Source organism: Amphiprion ocellaris, chromosome 18 (assembly GCF_022539595.1).
Source record: "Amphiprion ocellaris isolate individual 3 ecotype Okinawa chromosome 18, ASM2253959v1, whole genome shotgun sequence".
In the NCBI taxonomy this organism is placed as follows: domain Eukaryota; kingdom Metazoa; phylum Chordata; class Actinopteri; family Pomacentridae; genus Amphiprion; species Amphiprion ocellaris.
The window spans coordinates 28,625,197-28,647,968 of record NC_072783.1 but is presented as its reverse complement, the minus strand read 5'-3'; the positions used below and the strand labels follow the sequence as shown (position 1 = coordinate 28,647,968).

At 39.1% G+C, this 22,772-nt stretch overlaps 1 protein-coding gene across 1 annotated transcript; it reads right to left on the bottom strand.

Annotated features, from left to right (window-relative positions):
- Positions 1–72: 72 nt before the first annotated feature.
- itgb3b (integrin beta 3b) lies at positions 73–22,467 on the bottom strand. The gene is made up of 15 exons (XM_023268281.3): positions 22,242–22,467; positions 20,696–20,781; positions 19,839–20,040; positions 19,426–19,678; positions 16,782–16,944; positions 16,370–16,531; positions 16,146–16,241; positions 15,169–15,258; positions 14,555–14,689; positions 12,858–13,302; positions 6,993–7,215; positions 6,796–6,896; positions 5,662–5,781; positions 1,922–2,088; positions 73–1,253 (listed from the first exon to the last, which is right to left on the bottom strand). Exons 1-15 carry the CDS (start codon positions 22,309–22,311, stop codon positions 1,185–1,187), a joined length of 2,382 nt encoding a protein of 793 aa, XP_023124049.2. The 5' UTR covers positions 22,312–22,467; the 3' UTR covers positions 73–1,184.
- Positions 22,468–22,772: the final 305 nt, after the last annotated feature.

Here is a 22,772-nt window from a genome sequence, read left to right as displayed (position 1 = left end):
GGCTTGTCAAAGGCAACAATGTCACAGCAGGAAGACTTTAAGTACAATATACATAGAAGGAAAACACATCTCTGATTTTCTGAATTTTTTACTGAGTTTCATGGAGGGATGTTCAATTTATCAGGTATTCAGCATTTTTTGAAAAAATACAGCAGAAATTAGTTATTTTTGTACCTTTAAAGACAATAGTCATTTGCTTATTATATCTAAAAATAATATTACTTCCTAAATTTCCAATAATTTGCAAACAAATGTCTCTAAATCTGTTATTTAAAATATCAATTATGTAGTAACACACAAGTTGTCAGTAAATTAACAGTTTACTCCAAAACCACAGTGTCTGTAGAACGTCACAACTGAATTAAGGACAGTTTTATATCACTGCACTGACACAAACAGGAAATCCCAACATTGTGATAAGGAAATGAAGCTTGTTCTGTGTAACATTATCTGCCCTTCAGTCCCTCCACTGACATCAAGGATCAGCCCACACTATTCACGTCTTTTTTGTATGTATATATATCATTTTTTCCCACTTAGCCTCAGTGGTTTACAGTCTTGGGGATAGTTTTGATTTTATATGCCAAAAAAATGTTCATCTTGCTGCCAATGTTTTCCACCAGCGGTCAAAAATATTGTCAATATTGGCAGCGACTCTAGGTACTCTTGGAGTAACTGGGATGAAAAAGTGATGCTGCTGTTAATGCAATTTCTGCATGCTTTGAGGGGATAAGTTCCATTTCCCATCAATACACATTAGAGGTAAAGTTGCAGTAGCAGATATTTGGAGTCTGTGGAATACCAAAACATATATTTCTCAATTTTGCTCATTCAGTCCACATTTTGTAGCATTTTGGTGATTGTCAATGCATGGGCGAATACCATGGCAAGGATGGATACTATGGTAAGGCAAACAATTGGGATGAACCAAACCTTTATTCTGACCTGCACAACAAAACGAATTTCAGTCAATCACACAAAAACAGTATTTGTCAGTGTAGTATTGGTGGGTGTTAATGACAAAATCCCTGAAAGGTGTCCTCGGAATCATTTCTACATATTTACAAACAAATAATTAATAATTATTGTCTTGTGACAGTAGAAGCCTGCACATGATTCGTTGCCTTCTCACAAAGGATGCTTAAAAGTCCATTATTTCATCCTTTCGTCTTTGTTCAGTAGCATCAGTCTTTTCCTCTGTATGTGATGTTTGTGAAGGTAGATGTTGCTCCTTTGTAAAGAGGATTGTGCCCCTGTTGGTTTAAAAACACATAAAGAGAAGTTAAAGTAAGTTTCACAGATAAAGCCTGAAAAAAAAAATCTAAACATAGGCACTTTAAACGTCTCTAATAATAATAGCCATTAAAATTTCATCACCTACACTTGACATCCATTCGCTTCTGGGGTGTTTCTTTGTAAGTTGCACATATTATGTTGAATATGTGGCTTCTGTTTTCACTTCCACTCCTCAGTGAGCATCTTAAACCTGCTGTGGTTCTTTGTGGTTTCAGATCTGTGGGATTTGGGTGTGTTTTTCGAGGCCACAAAGAGACCTATTACCAGTAAAGGCTGATTAGCTAATTTAAACCCAGCCCTTCCGTTGACTTGTCTTTTGTTCTGCTGGGAGGAACAGCATGCCACAAAAATAATAAAAACCACCTTAAGAGACTAGAGACTGTGTGTGTGGCCTTTGGTGTTGGTGTGTGTTGGTGTTTGTGTATCTCAGTGTGTTCAAAGAGTTATATAGGAAGATTTCCACATACCATTCTCGGAAAGAGTTTTTGGAAATTTTAATTTCAGTCTAAATTAATGCTGACTCCTGCTTGCTTTCTGTCTTAATCTAAAACAATCAGCACACTTGTAGTTTCAAAATAAACAATTTCAGATCACTTTCATGCCATGTTGTGCTAAATTCACTCACTGTGTCCCACTTGGCGCGAGCACGTTCTTCCTCAAACTTGGCAAACTCCCGCCTGTCATGGATGGTAACCAGCAGCTTCCAGATAAGCAGAGCCGCCAGGCCGAGGAACAAGATGGCTCCTGCCACCGACAGAAGCACCACCAAAATGTCTGGACCCTTGGGGCAGTCTGAGTGGAAGGAGGAAGAGATAAAGGAATGAGCAGAATGGACGCACAGAGGAAGATAAGCCGATTTCATAACCCAGTTTCCTCCCTGTCTCTTCCTTCAGTCACATGGATTTGAAGTTGCATTTGCTGCAACTCCATTCTTTGCTACATGCAGAATGCCTGTCATGCTGGTCGACATGTGGCATATAACAGAATTGTGCGGTTCTTTTTAGCTGACGGGTGGCATCAGATCTGAGAAAGTGATAGAAGAGAACAAGGGCAGCACAACAGTGGTGAAGAGACTGTCAAATACCAAAGGAGGCTGGACTGAAGTGGAAAAGAGTAACATCTTACAGCCAGGCCACAAATCTCTCTCCCCTCACTGTGGTCTTGGCAAAACTCAACAGGCGTCTGATTTGCACAGTTTCAAGAGGGCTACATGACTGACAGAACTCTCTTTTAAAGAGTCATTAACATGAACTGTTCCATCACCAGAATGGAATAACACATCACTTCTTGTGCTCTCCTGGGTCATTTTTCCCATCATTAGCTGTTCCGGAAAACTTTCTCCACCAAAATATGTTTTGAGTAAACCAGCGGGAAGTAATGGGCCAAGCCATTCTTCATTTTACGCCTACATCAGTAGTTGCTTGCAGGAGGAAACAAGTCATCATCTCAACACTTTGTACTTCATTGATTGGTTTGACCTCTAGTTTCTTGGCTTTATTGGCTCTTAAAGCCCCCCCCCCCCTTGCCCCAAACAGCAATCCTATTGCAAAAACTTCAATGAGGACATGGAGCCAACCTTCTGAGGCAAAAAGAATGCAAGTCAAAGTTTTCAATTATGGTTCTGTAGAAACCCTTAAAACATTTTTTTTCTCAGTCAGCATCTGACTTTGAGTGTTTCGGTTAGCAAAGTTTGAACAATTTGTGTTATTGCAGATGAGAGATTGTTGGTCTTGTCTGTGGTCTTCCTCCTCTTTTGGAGTGAGCAGGACTAAATAGGAAAAACTGAATTTCCAGCTTAGAATTATGTTAGTCAAAATGTGATGACCGTTGTGTGGTTGTTTGCTGATGCCACCAGAAACCCAATCTAATCTGATCAATCCACAACTGCACAACCCCAAGGAAGCAGATTCAGTGAGTCTTAAGTACTAAATGTGCAGCAACTGATTTCTGGTCACTCTTAGGCAGCAGTAAAAAGTTCTGAACACTGACTTAGCAACCTTTAAGTTTAGAGATGGAGACCCAGCAGACACAGAGCAACACTAGCATTAATTTGGAGTCATCTTTTTGGCCACCTGTTGAAACTAAGTAAAATATTCAATCTATTGGAGGTTCTGTGTTTAATGTTTTAGCTGCTAAATGCTCAACAGCCTTTTCCTGCTAGTCTACAACTTTTGCCATTTGATGCAAGGTAGTGTCAAATCTAGGGCTGAAAATTTTGAAGAAGCTGTCAAATTGCAATCTTTCTGATTGATATTGTGCTTTCATTTGCCATGTATACACTACCAGTCAAAAGTTTGGACACACCTTTTCATTCATGGGTTTTTATTTAATTTAAAAGATTGATTGATTGATTGATTGATAATTATTTCATGCATTGGAGATTGATACTGAAGACATCAAAACTGTAAAATTATACATATGGGATTATGTTGTAAACAAAAAAGTGTTCATCTTCAGTATTAATCTACAATGTAGAATATAATACAAATAAATAAAAAGCATGGAATGAGAAATTGTGTCCAAACTTTTGACTGGTGGTGTATATATTTTCAGTCCTGCTTCAGTTCAGTATTTACCTTGCAATAGATTTAAAACCTGTGATAGACCATTGCAACTTGTGGCTGCCACACAAGGAAGTCATGCATTAATTTGTAAAACCACTGACACAACAGTGTAAACCCTGGGTCAGTTATTTTGTGTAAAGTGCATTCGAAATTGCAGTCCTTGCAAACTGCCAATTGCATTGTTTCAAGACACAATTTCAATTTGAAATTAATTAATTGTTAAACCCCACTTGCATCGTGACCGTTTTTCCCACAAAAAGCAGCTACATTCTTGCTGGAAAAGACGTTGGAGTGGCCAGTGTGAATACAAATGCTAAAATTGGAAAACCAAACAAGCTAGAAGATGCCAAAATTCTCTGTAAATAAACCATAGAGCCAGATGATGATAGTCAGCCTCGCAAGTAGTCATCTGATGATCTGACTGGATCAGTGACTTGTAGCTAACAGCAATAGTGTTAGTTTGTTTGCAGGACTGGAAGTGCGTCACTGCAGCTAACCGTTGTCTGTGTGATTGTGTGCATATATGCATGTGGATCATGGTGTTTGGTAACCAAGTGAGGCAACCAGGCTGAACTTTTACAGCCAACATCAAAGCTCCTCTCCTCTTCCTCTCTCCCTCGTTCTTACTTTGCTCTATTTCCTGCTCCTCAACTGACCCTTTTGATCCCGTTAACCTCGACCTTTACAGCTCATATACACACACCATACAATAATTCTGCAACACTACTGATTAACTTCTAAATGTCAAACATGCTTATTCTTCTAAAAAGGATGAGTGTTTCCCATTTTGGCTTCACCTTTTCTCATTCCGCTTCATAACACAGCTTCATGTTTCCTTTCTAAAACTGTTCCTTGCCTTTCTTTTGCTTACTTAGTTTATTTTTTCTCCCTCTCCTCCCTTCCCTGTTGAGGATATGTAGAGTCAGCGGGTTTCAAGAGGAGCTGGGCAGCTGTTTACAACCCTCTTTGACACGGCAGGGTGTACCGTGTTCAAGGCAAATTGCGGTGTACGTCTCTGATACCCAGTTGTGCCTAAATTAAATGCACACATTCATTAAAGGAAACCTGAGGACAGGCTTTCTCTGCGGGCAATCTTGGCCATTAAAGGCTGTTTTACCGCCCAACACTCTTTCTGTTTGGCCACTTAACAAGCAGATGAAGAGCAGGCAGCAGGGAAGTGACAATTTGTACTTGGGGGAAGTGAAACACTGATTTCATGTGCCAAGGAAGTGTGCCACAAGTTAAATATCACAGGTGATGGTGTCACATTGGTGGTTAATGGATTTACCCTTGTTTTCTGCTCAACACGCAGTACCAACATCTGTCATTACGATGCCCCTCAGCTCTTCCTTGTGTATTCTGAACCATATTGTGATTAGGATAGTAATAATTGATTTTCTTGACCACTTACGGACCACCTGTAAACACAACTATGACTTGCAAATCTAGCATCCACAGGGCAACATTAGAATTCATTTGGAGTTGTTTTTCTAGCTGCCAAACCAATTTTAGTCTTACATCCTTTCTAATTTTAACTTTTCATCTAGTTTTCAACAGTTCTAAATGTGAAATATCTGACTTTGTCACTACTTAATGCTCCACTATGATTTCCAGCTTAAAGTCCTTTTTTTGTTTGCAATCCATTATAACTCATTGTGCATTTTATTTATTTTTTTGCTCCATGTGCTCTATTTTACAGTACATGTATTCACTTGATCCATTATTAAATACAAAAATATTGATGAACACAGCCTTACATGTCTGCTGGGTCAAGTATCGGCGTCTGATGGATCTCTCTTACCTGGCTCTTTGACAACAAACAGGATAGATTTGCCACTGGCGTCCTCATAGTACTGGAAACGTTCAACACAGTCGTCCTCGTCCTTATAAGTGCAGTTCACAGCGTTTGTGTCGTGGAGCACTGTGTGAAAATGTAGAGGAAATGGTCCATCGGTTAGTCAGGACATGTATCTAGTGCTTTGTTTTTGGTGTGAAGGATAAAATAATAGATTGAAAATTACAGATTTATAATAAAGCTTGCTTTGAAGTTCCATTAGCAAACATTCAGAGATGGATGTAGCTTCTGGGTCTAAAATGTAAAGAAGTACTTCAAACTGCATTCTTATTAATGGCCAGCAGGGGGCGACTCCTCTGGATGCAAACAGAAGTCAGATTCCAGAAAATGACCCTACTTTGCACTTAATTCATCTCCTTACTAAACATTTTCCTGAAGAGTTTATGGTCTTAATGACTAGTTTCAGTTCTCATAAATACAGCACTGGATTAATTTGGTAAATTATGGTCCCACATAAAGTAAAAAAGATGAGAAAATAGGGTATGTTTTAGGATAAGCTGCTGTTTGTAGTGTCCTTGAGCTTTCAGATAGATCAACTCCTTGCTTTTTACGGCTGCTTTCAGGACACCGAGAAGGCGACAGTCAAATTGAAAACTTGAGACTTCAAAATAATAGTCCACAAACCAGACAGTCTGTGGAAATTACCAGTAGTCTATGGTGGTTGGTGTTACAGCAAACATCCAGTAGATCTTGTATTGTAGCTCACATTACTAAGGCTTTACACTGTTTTAGTATTTACCACAATGGCTGATTGAAATGGTGTAACTTCATGTTTTTAACATGCCTAAATGTCAATAATCCAAATTGAACTGGACTGAATCAATCAATATTACCATATTTTTACCACATAGGTAGAATCTTAGAGGTGATAGTAGTTTTTCTCAGCTGGACAACACAAAACTCATTAACATCTTCTCACAAATCTACATCATCTTTATGCACCAGTGAAGTATTATTAACCATTATTAATGCAAGTAGGTGCTACTCATAGAACCTTTAAACAGTGTCTTACTAGAAATTGCTTCCAACATTCAAAGTCTTATTTTCCTGACTGTAGTTTTGGTCAGCCGGGTGTCTCACCTAATTCATCCACAAGCATGATCTCATCCTTGCAGATTCGGGAGCAGGTGTTGTCCTCGAACAGCCTGCCCCTCTTGAAGTGCTTACACTCCACACACTCCCTATAACACATCAACCAAGGATTCACATCATTTAAAACAACCTTCTGGACAGAGTGTAGCAACTCTACATACAGGCTCGTGTGTTTTCAGACTCACTTCTTCATGGTGCAGGCGTCGGGGCAGGTGGGGCACTTGTCACACGTTGCCCCGTAGGCTCCTGGTTGTGTGCATTCACAGGCCCCACAGATACACTGGCCTCTCCCACTGCACAGCAGACCCAGGCTGGACATACAGGTGTCAGTCCGTCTGGAGCAGTTACAGTTCTCACCCTGCCAGTCGGGTGCACACTGGCAGAAGCCACAGTTACAGACACCATGACCTGTAAGGGGAAAAAAAGACACCGTAAACAATATCCTGACAAAGCTACTAAATCATATGTTATTATTATTATTATAGCTTCCCTTTCTATGAAAGGAACTGCTATACAGGAAGTAAAATGATGAAGTATGAAGAGACTAAACCATTTGACAAGAGAAATTTAAATTCCTTAAAACTTGTTTTAACTATTTTAAGTATGTTATACTAATATGAGTTTATATGTGGTTCTTTTAACCCTCCTGTTGTCTTCACTTATGGGCACCCAAAAAATATTGTTTCTTTGTCTGAAAAAAATCCAAAAATTCAGCAAAAAAATTCCCCAAATTTCTGAAAATTTGCAAAGCCTTCAGGAAGAAAATTTCAATAATTCCTTAAAAGTTTTATCTTTAAAAAAAAAATCCCCCAAATTTGGCAAGAAAATTCTTGTAAATATTTTTTAAAAATGAGTAAAAATCTTCCAAAAAAATCTTAAAAATATCTAAAGTGATTACATATATATCAGTAAAACTTCTATTTTCTTTAAGAACATTCACAAAAAAATCAACCAAAATCCAGCGAAATTCACTAGATTTTGGTTGATTTTTTTTTGTGAATGTTCTTAAGAAATATTTTTAACATTTCTTTTTTTCCACCAAAAAATGTTCAAAGATTTCCCAAAAATGTTGAAAATGTGGACATCAGAAGCTTCACTGTGAAAATATATATTTTTTCCCCATATTTTCAAACTTTAAAATGGATCAATTTTGACCCGCAGGACGACACAAGGATTAATATGATAAGTAGGCACGAACTCTTCAACATCTCGTGTTCAAATTCCTTTCAGTAGCTTTGTAGTAAAAATAATTGTATTCCACATTATTTTAAACAGCATTCATTCAGCTTGATTGAAACATTTGATTTCAAGACTCCGTGTTATTACACACGCAGTATCTTTGAAAAATTTCTTACGAACTTCACTAGACTTTAAAATAAAATTGTGTGGGTTTGAACCATGTTTCATTGGTCAGCATGACTTTGTAATGACTGACCGCTGCTTGTTAAGTGGTTATGACTGAGTGAACCACAAGCTTGTGTCACAGTCTTCTGTATTTCCCTGTACTTTGCTTCTAACCCTCTGAACCCCAAGCAGTTTGTGGGCAGTTTTTGTTCCTGTTAGATTCTTACTCATTGTGGATTTTTCACTGCATTATGAAGTCCTACATCTCGATGGAAATAGCACAACCATGACTAGAAGTAGAGAGAACTCTACTCTTTTGTGCAGTATAACAAGGTTGTACTACCATCAATAGTGAGAAAAAAGTTAAGTTGAACCGATTATTATTTAAAAAAAAAAAAAAAAAGATACAACATTTTTCAAGTGCTGACAGGTGTTACCAATATTGGAAAAACAAACGGTGGCACTATACAGCCTGCAGTTCAGCTGAAATCTCCCTGAATTTATATCATACGACTTTTAGTCACAGCTGGGTCACAAATAACTTCTCAGTAATGTTGAGGAGTGCAGAATTTTAGGTTTTTTTTTTTTTTTTTTACAGAATCTGGTCAGTGAAAAGACTTTATTTTTTGGCACTTTAAAAAAAGCGACATACAAAATAAAATTATTTGGATGAAACTCCAAATTTTAAGTGGAAAATTTGTCCTTTTTTGTTTTTAGGGTTTCTGGTTCTGATAAATGGTGTCATCTTGCTGATGTTTATTTAAAGATCACATGTTTTTCGAGCCTGCTGGTGAGCTCAGAGGGGTTAAACTCTTATATATTCAAACATGCTGTCCTTGTTAGTCGTTGCATGGTAATAGTAACAATGTGCTTACATTAATCCTGAGTGTTACAGTTTAATGTTTCATTAAGAACAGTGAGTGTTATTTCTTCAGGACATCTAGTGGTTTTGTACGTCTAAAGTTTTGGACATTAGATTGGAAACACTGGAAAGCAGAAGTGGTTTTTCACAAACTGCTGTACCCTGTTTCATTGTGTGCTTTGTGGTGTCTGCATTATTTTTGGCAGCATGATTCAAGCGCATGTGTTAGTGAATCTGTGCACATTGGCTTGTTGTTATTCCCCGTATCTGTGCGTGTGAGTGTACATGCCACAAAGAGTGACAATGCAGAAAACACTGTGGCCTATCGCCGTAAAAAACAATGCCCTGATAAACAATGAGACAGGAAGCTGCTTGGGACAGTGTGACTGGATAAAGGATAATCCATGAACAAACTGTCATTATCACTTGACCACAGGACCACTGGCTTTTAATTAGACCAGTTTGTGGCGGGAGCAAGAATGGCCCTCGCTCTGAATAAGGTATTTCAAGACAACAGCAGACCACGTTCTGCACACACTCTCAGAACATTTCCCGAACTCTCCCACTTGGCCCTTTTCTGACCAAACATGGGTTTATTTTTAGCCTCATTAGACCACAACAGCCAATGAGTAAGTCCAAAGGTATTTTCATGTTACGCTATGGGCTTTGGGGAGTACAGCAAAACATTTCTCAGCGAGAGCTGCCGAGGGGTGGTTGAGTGATATATGAGATGTGATGATGCAATGAAGGCAGAAAAACAGTCTGCTGCCAAAACATGGCATTATGCAATCAGCAGCGCTCAATTAAAAATATTTCCAGAGCAAACGCAATACCTGTTTGTGTTTTAACTGCTAATAGATAACAAAAAGGGATTTCCTAAATGAAGTGGAGCAATTGGAAGAGAGGCGTGTAAAATTTGACTCCATTAATCTGACATTTTAATGTTAAACATAATAGTTGGGCAATAAGGGAACTGTTTATTCAGCTTCATTTTAAGAGTTCAGTGTGAGGAATGGTACCACACTCATGTCTGACTCTTAGGTAAGGATGAGGTCTGGATTAGATTAGTTGACCTAGCATGAAGAGTAAAGTCTGGCCATGCTCAGAGTTGTTGGTTTTGTATAGGTTTTTTTTGTACAGATTGAACAAAGGAGAAAAAACATCTTATTAAGTGATCTTTACATGTGTTGGCAGGTGCTTTTGTGTTCTTTGGACAGACTCTAGCTAGCTGTTTCCCCTGTTCTCAGTCTACATGAGAAGCCAAGCATGGTCCATGAAGTGTGGGCAGAATAGGAAAAACTTCCCTTCATTCCTACTTTTGTTTGTTACATGTTTGTAGCAGTTCATGACCAAATGAAAGCAGATGTAAAAAGTTTACAGTTCCCTCAACTCTTTGAACCTGAAATCCTGCCAGTAGGTTTGATAAGTATGTTATCTTTTTAGACAACTTATTAGAGCAAGAAACTGTAAATAGAGAAAGAATCACTGGGTATTCATCTTCCTGACTGTCCTTGAACTTATCATTGGTAAAAGTTTTGCTGGGAAAATAAACCAAATTTATGCTTAAAATCATGATTCTACGTATCTCAGTAAAAAATTATCCAAAAAATAATACTGCACCAGATCAGCTTTAGCGCTTCTCGACACAACTGAGAAACCATGAGCACCTCATCTGCGACAAATGGTGTACATATATATATATATATATATATATATATATATATATATATATATATATATATATATATATATATATATTCATTATTATTATTCATTATTTTTGTACAACTTTTTTTTTCCCCACTTGGGTGCTAAACTGAGTTTGAACTTATGTTACCAGAACTCAACACTAACGTCATGGTTGTGGTATTGATCTTCTCCTCAAACTCTTATCCAAAAAGCTGTGAATTGCTGCCAAAATGTCAAATTACGCTTTTTGATTTGAATCAATTATATTACAAAACTAATCATGAGACGGGGGAGAATAACTGACTTGCTAAAGTCAGCTCTTCAGCATAAACAAACATTTTTCCTGTTGAGCTTCAGCAGACAAATTTTTTTAAATATGTATCTCTAATTTGGTCAAAGATTCTTGCAGGAATGCAGTACTGTAATGTAACTGTAATGCCTGTTGGTGATTAACGTAAACAAACTGGCTGTATTGTTCTGTACAGTGCAACACTTTAAACAGCTAAATTCCACGAGGAAAAGTCATTCATAAGCTCTCAATTACCAACATCCTCAGGGTACCATCATGTGTTTTGACTCAGTGACATACTGTCTGTTTTGAAACGCCAAATGAGGAGGAGGATTGTGAGGTTCGGAGTTAAATCTCTGAACAATTACCAAACACAAACTCATTCCCACTGTTTAAGAATCTCAACCACAGCAGAGAAGCTACAGAGTCCCTTCTGACTGGAGAAATCTACCATCAAACTGGAAAAACATTTTGTGTTTGAATCCTTTTGACCTCCGTGGTACAAAGGCTTGGCTTGGCTGACACAAACGCACAACCTGAGCTTACACTCACACACACATGGCAAACACACACACACACACACACACACACACACCCCATATGTTTATTGTGAATGGAGCCCATGTCCCAGGCAGAGGGGAGAGCTGTTGTTATTGTAACTAATTCTTCCCAGATGAGGTGGGTGGCAAGTCAGCGTGTTGAATGGGACTGCCAACCACATCCCCAAAGGTACACACTTATTCTGAAACTCTACCACAACCCTACACAATATTCATGGAATTAGTGGGCTATTTTAACCTCCTTCACCTTTCACTTGTACTCATACAGTGTGCTGTTTGATGTCAAAACAACGTCAAAGGAATATTTCGAGTTGGCCGAGAAGATCAATGCTATCCTTGTGTTTCTGCTAAATCTGAAGCTACAGAGAGCAGCAGGTTAGCTTGGCATAAAAAAAAAAAAAACTTGAAGCTGGCTATGTGTAGGACTACTTCTTGGCTGGTGCTGAGCAATTCTGCAGCTGGCAACTTTTACCTGATGACTTTACAAAGTTACTGCACCTAAAAAATTCCCTAAATTAAACAATTTATCAAGTCCAAAATTGCAAAAACAGAGTGAATCATCTGATTTGTAACTTTACAGCAGTCCAGTAACTTATCTTCTGTGATGTGTTGTTTTGTCAGGAACCAAATCCAAGCGTAAAATTGTGATATTTCATCACTTACTTTTGCATGCCTCATTTAAAAAATAGACCTTTTGCTCTTGATTCTGTGAAAAACAGAAAGTTCTGAGGAACCAGGAAGCCATTAGTGACTCAGCTGCAACCAACATGTGACAGAATTTCTGGGACTTTTCAGCTGAACTGCAGGCCGTGTTTACCCAAGGAAAATAAGAGATACATATGGAAACAAATGAATGTGAAAATGTTAGTTATAAAATATCTATAGTATATAAAACAACCATTTCTTCTTTCCTCTTTCTACTAACTGGGGAAACTTAGAAACAAGTTGTACATGCTGAGTTTAGGTTTTTAACATTTCTATAAAATAATCAAAGAAATTCAACTTTTGATTTCTTTTTTGATCATTTACAGCATTAAAACTTTGGAAGACTGCATAAAACACAGTTTTGTGTTCTCTCTGCTCTTAGTCACAGTTGTGAAAACAACATCTTTGAAGAGATCTTGGACAAATTCGAAATCGAGAAAATGTTTGGCCAATTCATCCATAATGAAAATAATCAATTCCATTTTGTCACTTGATCAATCGTCTTATTGATTCAGGTCTACTAATTCAGCTTAAAATCTTAGAGCAAATTGATTTCACAAGAAATATAAACCTCTTCCTCGCTGTAGCTCCTAATCCTTACCTGAGCAGAGTTCTCCTTTGTAGCGCAGACAGTTGAAGTCGTCACACTCGCACAGTTTCCCCCAGACTTTTCCAAAGTCGCTGCTGTGGCAGACACACTGGCCACACACACAGTCTCCTCGTCCGCTGCAGATCACTGACTGAGATCCTCCGGTGCCTGCAGGTCCGCTGCAGCGGTCCTGCTCGGTGGGATTATAGTCGCCCTCTGCACACTCGCAGTGCGGCCCGAGGCGACCCGGGTGGCACTGGCAGATACCGCACTCATAGGTGCCATTGCCTTGGCTGCATTTGGGGCTGTTGGGCTGAGCTTTGGCCTGGCACTTGCAGTCGCACTCAAAGGTGACGGTGATGGAGAGCGAGTCCTTGAAGCCCACGGGTTTGATGACAAAGGTTTTCTTTTTTTGTTTGGGGCAACCGCGAGCACGAGCCTCCACACTGAAAGAGACCTGAATGAGATGACAGAGATAAAACTGTCACATGGCAAAATTTTTAGTGAAACTTTAGGCTAAAACATGGCAAAGAGATTCTACATCCAGGCCGTTCATTTAATAAGCGCTCAAGTTTTCAGCCTTATCTAATCAGTGTCAGCAAAAACAGCACAAAGGCAGGGAAAGCCTCCAAATGTATTTAGTCAAAGTGCTTGTTCATTCACTACTGCATCCAAATCTGGTAAATGTCCAAAACTGGGCAGTTACTACATCTGGAGAAACAGCCATATATGGAAATAATAAGAGGAGCTGAGGCAGGGAGAAAGAAATGTGTGGAGGCCAGAAAATGTCACCTGGAGTGAGGAGAGACCAGGGAAAAGAGCCAAAGCAGCTGAGATAAAGAGAAGACAATTAACTCGAATGTAGCTGGCAGAAAAATGATGTTAAGAAAATGTCAACTATGAAAGACAAACTGAGAGACAATACTGATCAATTTTTTCCAACATCTGCTTTTTGATTTCATGAAAAAAGAGGGAAAAAACAATTTTAAAGACATGTAGATAGCAGCAATAAGGGAAATGGAAAAATACCAAAAAGACAGTGAAAAATAGCATATGGAACTAACTGGCTTGGTATTTTTGTAATCACGACGCTATTATGGTCGGCAACAAGCTCTTGATAGCGTTTTTACAGCTTAGGAAGGGCACACATTGAGCAAGAAGTGGCAGAAAAAGTAGATTTTGTTTGCAATTTAAAGTATAATCTGCGTAAATACGACATTAAGGCTTAGTTTTTATAGAAACACTGCCTCTGCTTGATGTTTCACATGCAAACCAATTGACTTTAATTGCAATCCATCACAAAATATGATCCAAAAAAAGAAAAAAATGGGCAATAAATAGATTTATCCCATCAAACAACACCTGTAAATATTTCTTGAAGGCTGAATGTGAGAGTTTGCCTTGTAAAGATGAACATTTTTGCAGTGCATTTGTCAGCCTGATACAAAGGAGCAAGAAAACAAGTGTGTACACAGAAACAAATGTGGCAAAGACAAATTTAACACAGAAAATAAGATGTTGCTCTTTCACAGACTTTATTAGACAACTGGTTGTGTGCTTTTGGACAAAAACCATTTTAATAATCACACAACAACATTGTTTTATGTAGGAAAAGGTATGTATATAATTAACATATTGTTACTTCTCTTTTCTAGACTGATAACTAAAACCAGGCTAGCAGCTTTGAAGCAAAGTCTTGCATAACTGACCGTATCTCCTATTTTAAGGCCAGAGCAGGACTTGAGGCCCGGGATGAGCTCTCCATTCAGGCAAGTGGCGTTAAAGGACAGAGACAGCTCCTCTGGAACATCCTGAAGCTCCAGCTCCACCTTGGAACGGATTTTCTGACAAAACCAACAAAAGAAACCAGTCAGAAGGCAGCTTTACAAACAGTTAAGTCCCTCTTCTTTTTTCTTACAGGAAACCAATACAGCAGGTGTAAAATTACAAGCGAAAATTCTGTTTCAGTTTCTGTTCATAACACTGTTCTCTAACTGCCTATACATATGTTTTTAAAGTTACACAGTATAACATGAGCTTGTACACGCAGCTGTACAAACACCACAAAGACGAAGAATCAGTTTTCAGCTCATTCACCTGTCATCTGCATAATAAAGTCATGTAGAATATAAATGTTGAAGTGCAGCCAGGAGTCGCCCAGGTTTGGTCAACTTCACACTTCAGCCACTGTGGAATTTCTACTAAGACTTTGGCTCCACTGCGAGCATTACTCAGACACTGTGGGTGTGTGTCAACAAACACATGTCATCCTCTCAAACACCGTCTAGTCGAGGACGTGTGTGTGTCTGTGTGTAGCACTTACAGCGTAGGCCTTCAGAATGAGCTGAATAACGTTGCCCGAGTCGTTGGACAGAGTTCCTACTGTGGTGCCGGGAATCAGCTCACTGTAGTTCTACAAGACACAGACAGGAAGAGTGTTGTCACCCGACACACACTCTTTTGAAGGACACTGAGGTCTAAAACATGATGCACTAAACAGAACATCTGGAGCAATGAAAACTGAACTGACACTGAAGGTAAGAAGTAACAAAATGCACTATAATTTCCATGATAAACTACAAAATGTTAAATCTCTCAGGAAGGAAAAAAAAAAGATTTAATCCTGGACAGAACAGTCCTGCCCAGAGAGGATGGGTGTGTCTGCAAAAGGGACAAATTAGTCCTGACAACAGGAACATCACAGAGGATAGCACCAAATGGGGCCTACAAACTGCAATACCAAAATGAGTTTGTCAAATTTGTTTGAGCAAATCATTTAGCTTCGTAAAATGTGGTGACTGTTGTTGAAGGAAGACTGATGATTAATTATTATTATTATTAGTCGTGAATATAGCCTCACACACAAACTCAGTGTTCACAAACACTTTACTGATTTTAACAGCAGTCTGATATATGTTCAACTGTTTCCATCCTGCAGCCACAACTATAAATTTAATACCAGGTCATGTAGATACACAGTTGGTTGTAACAGTGTTTCCAGTGTAGGAAAAACTGAGTTTGAACCCTTCAGTGTCTGAACACTGTGTAAAAGGGATTCTTTTTGAGTTTCCATTCTTCCTCTAATGCAACATCCAAAAAATCTCCCTTTGAAACCAATGAGGTTTAGAGGACTTTAGTGAAAACACTCCCTTATGTGCAAGAGGAGATGATTACGGAGTGGGATTGGTCATCATCTCAGTTGCAGTTCAAAAATGTATTTGTATGTTTGTATTTCACTGTTTAATGTGCATTTAATATGCTGCATTTAAAAGTCAGAAGCGAACTTGAATGTGTCCTGACCTGGTAGAGAGGAACCACAGGGTTGGTGACTGCAAAGATGAGGTTGATGTTGTTCTCCGACATTTTCTCTGTGATGAGAGCAAGAGATGGGTAATCCTGCGGGGCCAGACCCGACAGTGTGGTTAGAAAAACAACAACTACAAATGATTACTTGCTTTATTACTTCCAGAGGCCTGCATGTTTGGATCAAGTCTTTCATTCTCTCTAACAAGGTATCCACAAACCATGGTGGTCGACATGCTGTACATATTCTCAGAGTTGAGGTGACACCGTCCGTCATTCGGCTGCACGATTCCAGCCAGACGACCATCCAGAGCAACGTGAGTCTTAGCATCTGAGGTGAAGATGAGGAGGTGGGATGCGCCAGGCCGCCAGCCAATCTGCTCCTGGTTCCCATCAAACCGTAAAAGAAAACGGGTAAGACAAAAAAAATTAACTCCGCTTTTGATCGAGGGATTTTATTTCTTTTTCAGTTCGAGTTGGGTTCTCTCTAATTTCAACATTGAGGGCTTCTTTTGCAAATTCAAAGAGTTTCACAGTGTGTTTGTGTGTGACAGAAGAGAAAAAGAATGTAAAACAAAATCATGTGTGTGAGACAGTGAAATATGTGTTTGCACGTGTGGCCGGTTTCTTCACCTTGCACACAGCAGCCTGGATGATGGCATCAAAGCCTCCCTCGGGGGCATCTCGGTTCCTGGACACCATCTGCTTCTTCACTTCCTCTGTGAAGCGGCCGACCTCCTCCGTCAGAGAGAGAACGTGTTTGTAGCCAAACTGAGGCAGGCAGGTGGTATTAATGCTGCCATGTCAACAGAGATAAAATGTTTAATTTAGCAGTTAACCCTCAAGATCCCAAAATCTGCAGGTGGATTTAAAAGGCATGTTATTGTTTTGAAAAATTGCCAAAATTCTATCATTTGTCAGAGCAAGAAACTGTGAAATCAAAAAAATCTAAGGGTTTTTAACTGTCTGACTGTCCTTAAAGCAAACTGCTGTGTCACGCAGTTTTGGCAGGAAAAATAACCAAATCTAAGCTCTAAATCATAATACTTTGTCAGAATAATTTCATTCTAAGTGTCTCATTTAAATAAATGCCATTTGCACGAACCAGATTCTGTAAAACTTAATAAAATTACGCACTCTGCTGCAACCAACAGTCAAGTAACAAAAATTCACCTGAATTTGGCTGAACTGCAGGCTGTGTTTACACAGAGCAGTAATAGGACAAGTATGGGAACAAATTCAAAATGTCACTGTAAAATAGCAAATAGTATAAAATAGTATAGTATAAAATGGTATGTAGAGTCACTGTGCTTTGATTGGTAACACCTGTTGGCACTTGGTGTATATTTGGTGATTGAAGAATGAATAATGATGTTTTTATTTCCTTTTTGAAAGACAATCAAAACGATTCAGCTTGTAATTTTTCTGTTTTTAGGTTTTATGGCATTACAACTGTGTTATGCTGCATTATACGGCGTTCTCTCAACTTCTCGCCATGGTTGTGCTGTTTCCATAGAGGGGAGTGCAGTGAAAAATGAACCCACAGTGAGTAAAAATGAACAGGAGCAAAAAACACCCAGAACCTGCTCTGTGTTCTCCAATTCTTTGAGCTAAACGCAAATGCATTCCCACTATCACAATGCTAATGTTCAGCAGGGAAAAAAATGTACCACATGTGGTACCACTTCACTACTACATTATCTTTAGTTAGCTAACAATTGCTACTGAGCGCTCAACACAACACAATTGATGCTCATGGCAAAGTCATTGGTTTTATAGTCAAGACCATAAATGTCAACGCTAACAGAGATGCTGGAGGAAAAGTCAGAACTGTTCAGGAGGAACACTAATGTCTGCACAATGCTGACACACTAATGCTTTTATATTATTAATAACTAATTATTAATTAAAAATCCAATGATGTCATACATAGTAATATTTCAGTCAAAGCAACAAAATCACTGCTTTTACCTTGATACTTTAACTACATTTTGCTGCTGATACTTATGCACTTTTATTTAAGTAGGATTCTTTATGCAAATGTTATACTTGCAGTGGAGTGTTTTTACATTAATGTATTAGTACTTTTCATCACAGTGGCAGTACCATACCCAAAGCCACATGCAGTGTGGCCAACTTAGGGAAACTGCTCTAAAAGTTCCCTTCAAAGCACATGTCAGAGTTTTTTCTTCTATTCATCATTCATTTTAAAAACGATTTTCTGCACCGTGAACCCCTTTTTGTCTCTCTATTGTACACTACTAGACTGAATTTCTTCTGTTGTCTTATCTTTTATCCAAACATTCCTGGAGGCTGGATCTCAGCAGACTGTCTGTAGGCGGGAAAGTAAATGACCCCAGGAGACATTAAACCACCAAATCAACCTCGGTGGAGCCTTTGGGTGGAGTTACAGCAGCTCACATTGCAACACTCTCACTCTAAATTACCTGCGGCTGATTCAGAGCAGCTGACCAAGCACTTGGGAGCTACTGTGAGCCTTTAACAAGTGCTGTGACTTGGAGGCTGCCTGCATTATTACCGAGCAACGCTGTGTTTAAAGATGTCCTCACAAAAATGACATCATCTGCATAATGAAGTTACTTCCCACATGCAGACATAAACAGCCACTGAAATCAGCACTGGTAGGTACATATTAGGAATGCAAAACACTGGTAAATGTAAGAATGCTGCCACTAAAATAAACTTTCCATTACGGTGAAGTCTGGAGTCAGTTGAGGTGCTCTTGTGCGGACACTGAAACAGGGTTTATTATTAGAATATGTAGAATTAAGTGAGCAGGAAGGAGTAGTTTTAGGAAAAAAATCACTTTAACTAAAGACTGAATGACCAAAGGTGACAAAATGTCAAACTATTCCATTAAATATCTTATATTTGCTTTTCATATGGTTAATGTTATATGCTGTTATATGTTCCTAAAATGCAGGCAAATAGCATTGCAAAACCTTAGTATTCTGGTAGAACTGCACAAAAACACAGGGAGTGGTTTCCCTTTTACAGTACATCATTAAATCTGAGCAAATGTGCTTAATATTCAACTATAAGGAGGAAATGACACTTAAAACTGTTGTAACTGTCACAATAAACTCCTATTTCCTCTGATTCATCGCCAAATATTTCAGTTGATGCTGGTCAGCATAATTAAAAGCAGGAACTTGAATGTAATTTTCTCTTGTGTTTGTCAGCATGGCTGCACAGTATACTGCTGACCTAACAGTGGGTGCACAAGTTCAAGTTCATCCTGCATTATTTCTTTTACCTGTAGCAGGGGTTCTTCACGGCCTCTTTGGGTGAAATGTACATGTAAGGTGAGAGCGGCTTGTCCACAAAAGCGCCAAAGCCCATGCGCAGGTTGCTGGTGGTTCGGTTCATGGCCTCGGCCAGGCCTCTGCCCAGCGTCCTCAGGCGGAAGAGGTCGTCATTCATGGAGTAGGAGAGATCCATGAGGTAGTAGAGATCAACAGGGTAGTCCTCCACTTGACGCACCTTCACTGTGAAGCGCTTGGCATCATCTGAGAAGAGAAGAATGTTGATGTTACTGGTCTTTTCATTCACTCACTGCTCATGCTACACTTGGATCTAAACAAGGAGCAAGAACCCAGCCTCATTTCCCGTTTAGCTCCCTCTAAATCGAAACAGCATGTCTGATCTAAACACCACAGATGGGCTCACCTGGCCTGAGGGTGATGTGTAGTTTCTGTGGTTTTATCTGAGTGACCTGTGCTGCTCCTGCCGCCTTGTTGCTGAGCGGCCGGTCCTCGATCACCTGCAGTTTGCTGGTTGGAGACTCCAGAGCTGATGTTGCACATCCTGCTGCCACCAGGTTGGTCTTCAGATCACAGCGGGACGAGCCAGCGACTCCTTGGCCAAAGTCCTGAAGGGAGAGGCAGGTCATTTTATAGAGGGCAGCAGCTTCTAGGAGCATTTGGTAGTTTGGACGTACTTTAATTTGTGAAATTATGGTGATACATAAGATGCATCTGTAATAAAGACTAGAATCCAGAAACAGCCCAACATTATGTCTAGGAAAAAACTGTGCTTAGAGACTAATTTCACCTTAAATGTAAATGTCTATCCTCTTTGAACACCCTCAAATAGTTTAACGAATGCTTCTTAGCTTGGAGACCTCAGGCTGAAGTCATCCTCAAGAAGTCAAAATGTTGACTCCCAGACTGTGTTTTACAATATTAAATCATTGCCCTCATGAGTTTGAACCAGAAAATATGACTTTATCCTCGTGCACTCACAGGATGTCCGTCACATAAGCAGCTGGAAGTGTCACTGAAGCAGCTCAAAAACATTCATCTGCACCGTTCTCGTTGCTCTAACAGAGAAACAAGAAGTCCAAATCCAGCTGTTCTGGATTGTACAAGGAGTTTGAGGGTAGATGTGACCTTAAATAACCACTAAGAGAGTGTTCTTTTCAACCAGATTAAAGCTGGCTGATGAGGAGATTGGTACCAGCCTGCACCAGCCTGCCTGGCAGAAAACTCATTGCCTCAATGAAGTGAAGTGGAAAAGGAACCCACCTCTTGGAAGCACCATGCGCAGCTGGGGTGAACAGCCAGACACTGCTTACATGTGCTGGCTCCTCTGGAGGTGCACACATTTGAACCTGGAGCCAAGAGAAGAAGAAAAAAATATGTTTGGAATCTAGAAAGATTCAAGTAGAAGAACAGATGAAGTGTCTTACATCCTTGTGTGATCATAATGTGTAACATTTGGACGTGACACTAGAATTTTAGCTCATTTTTACTGGAAAGTTGAACAACAAAGGCAAGTTAAATATATAGAGTTTGCATAGACCTGCATTTCATAACATTTTGCCAACTTCTACTACTACGCTACTTTTACCTGACAGCTGTCATTATCAAGATGTTCCATGAAAAACAAGCTTGTAAAATTCAATTCAGAGCCTTTTTTGTTGAGACCCCTTGTCATTTTCTACATGAACCTCTAACAAGGTTCTTTTTAATATTTCAACATCAATTCAAGGCCCAGATGCATCAAATATCCAAATGAAAACAGATGTAAACAGGAGACCTTTGTTTTTTTCTACTTTCCTGTCCTAATAATCATCTTAAAACCCCACAGATTTATGTGTGAAAGATTGTGACCCCTTAAAGGGGCCCGAACCCTCAAGGGGAAACACTGGACTAACTGAAAGCAGTGGCAGAAAAAAAAAGGATTCAGATATAGAAGTAAGTACAACTACTATTTAAAATATCTAGTCACAGCCAAAAGCCCCACTATTCACATTGTATTTATGTAAAAGTCTGTAACTATTACCAGAAAAATGTAAAACTATAAAAAAACATTCAATATAAACCAAAATGAGACCCATCAGTCTTGCGTTTATTTGTTTTTTGATTATTATTGATGAATTAAGATGCAAGCACCCCTTAAATATTGTAGCAGATTGAAGTAGAGCAGATTTTACTAATTTTAGAAACTGTCAGGTGGCTTAATTTACTTTGAATTAACAACTGATTGTTTTTGGAGTCCTTATCTGCTGTAAGATGACTGTAGTAACTAAAAGTACAATAGTTCCCTCTAAAATATAGTGGAGTTGAAGTAGAAAACGCAAATACAATAGTTAATGACAGTATAAGTACCTTACAATTTTACTTAGGTACAGTGTTTAACTAAATTGACTTAATTACCTTCCCCTCTGCCTAAATTGCTTAAACTTGCACTACCACAAATGCAGATGCAACAGTTAAAGGCTGTTTATTCATTCATTAATGCCTTGATATTATCAATTTTGATTCACTTGAAGTGCATTCTTTCTTAAATTCATTTCATAGATGCAGCTAAGATTACAATAGTTCTTCCACCATTGTGTATAGAACACTATAATAAGTTCTTCATCATTCCCTCACTTGCACAACTTTTTATCTATACTCTATCTTGAACGAAACGCATGCGAATAGCCTGTTATTAAATGGCACTGGCACCCTCACTTGGACATCATGCAACCAGGACCGGATCTAAGAACAGAATTTTAACGTTTTGCTGCCTCTAGATTGACGTGTTTTGGATAAAACGAGAGGCGACAAAAGGAGCAGAACTCACCGCAAACTGCTGTTATTCCCGTACAGAACAAAATCCAGAAGAACATGCTGTGCGTAAGGAGCGCACCCATCCTGCTCTGGACTCTCTAAGGACGCAGCGCGCCAGTGAGCTGCGGAATGAGTAAGAACAGAGAAGAAGAAGAAAAAAAAAAACTTTGTTCATCTGTGATCCAGACAACTCCAAATAGAGTCAAATGTCTTAAAGCCACCTCCTCTGCTCCGCATCCACAGCTCTCCGTGTTGTAGCGGTAATACAGGGGGCGTGGAAAGCGCAGCATCCACAGCTGCGAGTTGTACAAGGTTTGATTTTTGCTGGAGGGCGACTTTGAGCATCAAATATGCCAGATTGTTGGAGCAGCTGGGGTTCTGTTTGCTGCTTTGGTATCTGTTGAAAAGTTGGGTTCACTGAAATTCAAATATGATTAAAAATGTACTTAAAAAAATAATTTTAATCAAATAAAACTGAAAAAATTGGATATTAGTGTATCTAACAGTGTGTGTAATTGGCTTAACCACAAAATTAGGCTTCATT

Bases quoted from the DNA above. Each gene is read 5' to 3' on its own strand.
- itgb3b (XM_023268281.3), bottom strand. From the start codon at position 22,311: ATGGGTGCGCTCCTTACGCACAGCATGTTCTTCTGGATTTTGTTCTGT. The intron at 20,041-20,695 runs GTGGGTTCCTTT...CTCTCCCTTCAG, and splicing joins GCGCATGGTGCTTCCAAGAG to GACTTTGGCCAAGGAGTCGC. The intron at 6,897-6,992 runs GTGAGTCTGAAA...GATGTGTTATAG, and splicing joins GACGCCTGCACCATGAAGAA to GGAGTGTGTGGAGTGTAAGC.